The following is a 6354-nucleotide window of genomic DNA, read 5'->3' on the forward strand; positions in this document are numbered from 1 at the left end:
TTTTTGACCTAATTTATTGAATGAATAGTTTTGAAAACACAATTATTTACGTACGTAACCCCTTTTAGATTTCATAAATCGATAATCAACCAAAATCGAAAAATCAGTCAGTAGTAAAAGTCTCTTTTCTATATCTCTCTCGTCTTCTTGAATTTTCAATCAACTCTCTCCGGGCGATAAAAAATGATAGCAGCTCCGATGGTCGCCGCTCCAGTTGTGGCCGCTCCAATGGTTCAACCGGTAATGGTCGCCCAACCACAGTAAGTTTTTTTCCTGTAACCCACAATTTCATATTCCCAATTTTTTTAGACCATCCACTGTGGTCGTCTCCAACAACGGAAACAAAAATGACGAGTAAGAAACTTTCGATTTAAAAATTGATAATTAGAACATCAAATTTTTCAGCTGCTGCTGTTGCTGCTGCATGTGCTAACATCCGTCCAGAAACTTGGTCTCATTCTCTTCTTCTTCATTGGCCAAACATTCGTAAATCACAACTCTTCTCATCGAACTTCTCGACTCTGTCAATCATTTGAACTCTCTGTGTTTAATGAACGAAAAAAAAAATAAAATTTTCTGTTTAAAAATGTTTTAAGAACTTCTGAATTCAAGACCTGGTTTTTATGTGACTTTACAGCCTCTGGGCGCTTCAAACGTCTGCTTGGCGCACCTACGGCGCGAGAGTTTTTCAGGCTTGCCAACCCCAAAAATTTCATTGTAGATCAATTTTGGTTTGACGGGTTTTTCTTGTGGGAAACGTATCACTTGATTTATTTTTTTCCTTTTTTGTAGAATCATTAAAAACTCTTGAATTCAAGGTCTGGTTGTCATGTGACTATTAGAACATATAATGAAATATCAACAGGTCATATTTGCATTTCCAAAAATGTGCTAGTCCATTAGCAAAGTCTCACACAGAAAAAAAATCGGCAACATTCCCTCTTCCAACTTTTCTTTTTTAACCCAACAAAAAATTCCATGCACATTGCTCATGCTTCTTCTCCTCAACCACCTATGACTATGTTTGCCGTTCTGCTCAGCGGTCCGGTTGCGTTGTCAAGCAGGTAGGAAGAGGAAAAAAGCAACTAACAGATGCTTGGCTTCTCCGAAAAATGCCACAGGGGTTCTGTCGGAGGAAAAGAAACTTTTCAAGTCATTTTTTGTTTCTTGTCTTCTGTTAGAAAGTTTATAGAGTTATTTCTTTATTCTAGTTAGTAGTGATAGGTAAAAAAGGGGAAATTTTACTTTGAGGTAATATATCTCAGCTCCTGTAAAAGATATCAGAAAGGGTTCAACTGACAAAATAGTTTTAATATTAATATATATATTTTGTCTGTTGATGACTTTTCAATTTCTTTGACAGGGACTGAGATATGTGAGCTCAAAGTTAACGGATCGGGTGGCTTTCTGTTATAGTGTTGAAGGTATGCTCAGGAACTTGGAAATTATGAACTACAATATCAAAATCCCAGAATACATTTTTGTCTGAAACTACCCATTTTTACTACAAAAATGAAACTCTTTTTGTTTTCTATGATTTTGAAAGTTTCAGAATTGGTTGAAACATTTTTGACCCAGTTTTTCGCACTCTGAAGTTTGATCTACCAAAAATTGCAAAAAAAATTGTTTCATAATTCTCCGGAACGTCATTTCTCCATCAACAAGAACGGTAAAAAATGAATCATCACCCACTTCAATTATTATCATTACCAATACAAAAAAGACTAGCCACGTCATCCCCTGACCAACGGTAGAAAATGTGCCAAAAGTGTCGTCTTCTGTCCTAGTTTTCCCTAGTTTTCTTTGTTATATGTCTTTATTGAATAGTAATTCGAGAGTGTGCCATGGGGGTCTCCTATGAGCATACAAAGAGCAAATAGTAAGGCAAAAACTCTTCCGATTCACATTTTTTGCTTCAGTTTCTCTGTGTTTGGTATTTGCCGCGCGTATGTGGCCGCGAGACAGTCAACGCTTCCTAGTTTCCGCGCGGTTTGCACAGATATGGTTTTTGTTTTTTGTAGATCATTTACTTTTGGCTGTTTGAAATTTTCTGGAGGCTTTTCTCACAATCTAAATATTTTCCTTCGATTCTAAATCCTAAACGCTGACATCCTAAGCTATCCAACTTTTTTGTCTTCAAAGTATCCAGAATACCGGCTGACACCTTCTCTAGCAACTTCAACTTTTTCATCTTTCTCTCTTTTTTCTTGTCTTTTCGGAATAATTTTCCAATTCAAATAGGTGGAGGGGCTATGAGAAAAAGGAAAATGCGCCGGAGGGAAAAGACAGCACCTCAATTTAGGCCTCATGTCTGAAGGAAAAAGACAGTTCTTGCATTCTGTTTTACTATTCGTTACTATTCCTTTTTTTGAGATTCAGTTCCAAGCTCAATTTGAATCTGTTAACTTCAAATTCTCTGAAATCTTGAAAGATTTCAAAGTTCCTTTATTTTTCTCCTAAAATTATACCTCGACACTATCTGCTCTAGTATTTTTATTCATGTTGATTTTCCAGAAACGTATTACGAAATTTAACTCGAAACTGAAAAACGTAACTAACCATATATGGAAAAGGGCAAAGAAGACAACAAGGAGAAGGAAGGGAGCAGCAAGAAAGATGAGGAAGGTGAGAATTCTTTTTATTCTAAGGTACAAAAACGATACCAATAAATACAATTTTGTTTTTGTCGGATAGATTCAGAAGGTATCAAACAACAGATACAGGAAATAACCATTCTTGAGGAAAAAAAGATACGAGCTGCAAAAGGTTATTTGCATGAACCGGGCTCTAGTGGGCCTTTGCGGTCCTTGTCATAGTTACAGAATAAATATTTTTGGACCAACTCAACTAGAAAAGATAGAACTCGGCAAGCTCTACAAAAAATGATTTGGAAAACTGTATCCTGTCTATGAACTAACGTTACAGGCCATAAAGTAACTGACCCGGGCCCTGCTCTGTTTTTTTTTGGTCTGTTTTGTCTGTAAAATTGTTCGTAGACAAGATACATTTTTTGAAATCATTTTGTAGTACTCGTCGAGTTTTATATCTCATAGTCAAAAAATATTGGTCCTGGAGGAAGCTATCATAGAGCCGCCGAAGGCTCGCCAGGGCCCGGTTTAGAAGTATGCTTAAACCCATAAATTAGAAACTGTCCAAAATCCAAAAATCTCTGATGATTCATGATTCTCAATTACGCCCTTCTCATCATCATATTTATCTTCGTTTCTCGGTGCGCGGTAACCCTTACCTCTTCTCCCGACCATCTCCCCTTCTCCATTTCGCTTTCAATACCACAATTCTTCGTCTCCTAGTCTACCTTCTTTTTCTCTCAAACAACCAAAACAATTTTGTCCATCTCTTCTCTCTGTCTCTCTGTACTGTTTCAAGGTCTTCCTAGTTTCCTGGCGGGAAAAGGAACAGCGGACGAAGAAGAAGAGTACGGAAGAAGGAAGGGAATTAACTACTGCAGTGACTTTCTGTTCGTGATGATTCCGGCATAGGGGAGAGTGGAATGTTAAACTACTTATACACCCCCCCCCCCCATTGATTCTTGACTCAATTCTGTGTTTTTTTTTCATTCGAAAAGAAGCTTTTAATTGACTAATTAGGTGGGAGATTCATAGGTTTTTTGTGATGCCAAAGTTAGCTAGATTGTAAATTTTGTGAGCTAGATTCTAAGTGAGCTAGATAGTGAGGAAAATAAGTTAACATTTATTTTTGAAATCGAATGTTCGAACTATCTCACAAAGTACCTGAATTTCATACCTGATACCTGAACATCTGAATTCCAGCCAAATTTCATTATTTTTTCAAAAGCTTCCAAATTTTTTATCCAGTTGCAGAGATAATAGATTTTGGTATTTTACGATAGTTACAAAAACATAAACCTCCTTGTCCTAACTTTTGTTTTTGATGAGGTTTATCATTTTTACCAGGCATAAATTTTTTCGTAATGCCGAAATTTTGATTTGATTATTGGTTAGGGTCTGTAAATAGGTGAAATCAGTTTTGATATCCTTATTAATATTTAAGTATGGACCAAATGAGTTTTTTCTTCCTAATTAGGGGTGGTAAGCTACCATTTTTCTAGAGCTCCTCTCACTTTAACTTTGAGCCAATGTTTCTCGGTTCCCGTAAAAGATATACAAAAGTTGTTTACAGCCAAACTGTAATGTCACAAACATTTTATCAGTTGACCAATTTTTGATATCTCTCACAGGAACCGAGATAATTGATATCAAAGTGGGTGGGATTCTATTGGAACAAATACGGTAATATTGATTTTCAAAGACCCAAATCTTTCTCGTACACTTTAATGCATTTTATAAACTGACCAATATTTAACTAATTGAGATAATTATGAACTAACTTTTGGACTCTTCTTTTATCTGAAGAAATGGGGTAATCAGCCTTTCCTCTGCTTCGCAATAATTTGAACCAAAACCCCTATGGTCTCATCCTCTCCCCTCCCTCCCTATTTTTGTTCCAATCGGTTCCCATGGTTGATTCTTGTTTCTAACCCGTAATTCATCCTTTCGGTCAATGTTCGTATTCTTTGCTAGCCGCTACCCCTCACCCACAAAATGCCTTCATCTTCTCATTTTACCTTTTGGAAATTTTTCCAATCGGTTTGTGTTGCCTCCTTGTCCCATCTCATCTCACCTAATCACTTCCATATGTCCATCACGTACTGCGCAATCGCATATCTTCTCTTCTTTCCGTTTTGACTTCTTCTTCTTCTTCTTGTCTAATATGGCGCCCCCTCATTTCAAACAACAATGTCATCGACATCTTTCTAAACAACAATCTATCAATTGCGTAATCGACAAAAAAAAACCATTTCGTGTGGTTTTCAAAGCGGTTATAAGATATGCGAGAGTCCATATAGAAAGTTGCCAACATGAATTTCTGAATGGTCAGGAAAAAAGATACCGTAAAACCTGTAATAGAAGGGCCCTTAACTTTATCTTCTGGACAATTTTTCTCAGTTTTCGTAAAAGATATGAAAAAGTTGCCAAGTGATAAATTGTTTACGGTAACATGATCCCACCATTGTGAACCACTTCATATTTAATTTGAACAGCTAAATTAGAATGACCCATAATTGCTAAAAAATATTTTGAATTCGAAAACTAGGGAATTCGGGCCACACCGTCTACTGATACATAATCTTGCTCAAAAAGCATTCGATTTTCAATTTTTAATTTTAACGAACGCCGTCAATTTTCGGAAGCTCAAAACATCTAAATCTCATTTTTTCCTCCTATGTATCCTGTCTTTTATTCATACAGACCCTTCCGTTTCTTGATTATTGTTGATAACTTTTTTCTCTTTTCCCCCGCTGTAAACCCAACCTGACCGCTTTGTCGAGAATTCTCGTAAAAAGAGAAAAAATATATAGAAAAAGGCGTTGGGCGTCACCAACGTCTTCTTCTTCTTCTCCATCAATCCCCCAAACATTCTTCCAAAAGGCGCCACGCCCTTCTTTTCTGCCGCTATCACAACGTTAGGTAGAGACGACGACGACGACGCCTTCTGCCACCTCATATTTCATTGTTTCATTCTTTATAGTCGTTTTCTATCTCCTCGAGCGCCAGGGCTCCGCCCACTTTACCATCCCACACAAACATTGCTGACAACACCATCAGCGACATCAGGCATCAACTGTTAAGTACTCACTTATCAAGAAGTCCAAGGTTTCTAGGGCAAATTTATTTGAAGCTTTTATGTTTAATTTTTTAATTTCTTGATTCAAATTTTTTGCCATTAGGACAGTTTGAAGAAAAAATTTTAATTTAAATTCGTGAATTCATTTTCATTTTGTAAACTCGTTTTAGTGTTGACCTATACATCAAGAAACCCTGATTCCTCATTTTGAATACTACCGTACAGTCCCACCACTTTGACCCACATACCGTCAACTTTGAGCTCAGTTAACTCGATTCCTGTGAAAGAAATCAAAAATTGGTTAACTGATAAAATATTTTTGAAATCATGATAAATGCTTTGTTAATTGACCACTTTGTCCTATATCTCACTGAAAATGAGATATATGAGCTCAAAGTTGGCAGTTTGGGTGAGTTTCTATTTAAGGTAATACAGTACTATCGGCCCTCTATTGTGGAATCAGAGTTTTGTTTTATTAGTTTATGACTTCTTAATAGGCATGTTGTAATCGAACTAATCCTTTTATCTCTGTTATTCTGTTTATTCAGATATCATACACGTCATTTCACACCTTTTGGCCTTTTGAATCATACTTGTGGAAAAGATGGCCGGCCCGCTGGCCGGCCCGCTTTTTGAAAATGTTGAAATTTTAGAGCGAATCATCATTTTTCACGATGGTTTTTCTTC

General features: G+C 36.7%; 1 protein-coding gene across 1 annotated transcript; it reads left to right on the top strand.

The window, feature by feature from the left end:
- Nucleotides 1-183: 183 nt before the first annotated feature.
- CBG26080 lies at nucleotides 184-433 on the top strand (the record flags this gene model as incomplete). The annotated part of the gene is made up of 3 exons (XM_045243280.1): nucleotides 184-260; nucleotides 310-354; nucleotides 406-433. 3 exons carry the CDS (start codon nucleotides 184-186, stop codon nucleotides 431-433), a joined length of 150 nt encoding a protein of 49 aa, XP_045099630.1.
- Nucleotides 434-6354: the final 5921 nt, after the last annotated feature.

Source organism: Caenorhabditis briggsae (genome assembly GCF_000004555.2).
Source record: "Caenorhabditis briggsae complete genome, chrIII, whole genome shotgun sequence".
Classification (NCBI taxonomy): Eukaryota; Metazoa; Nematoda; class Chromadorea; order Rhabditida; family Rhabditidae; genus Caenorhabditis; species Caenorhabditis briggsae.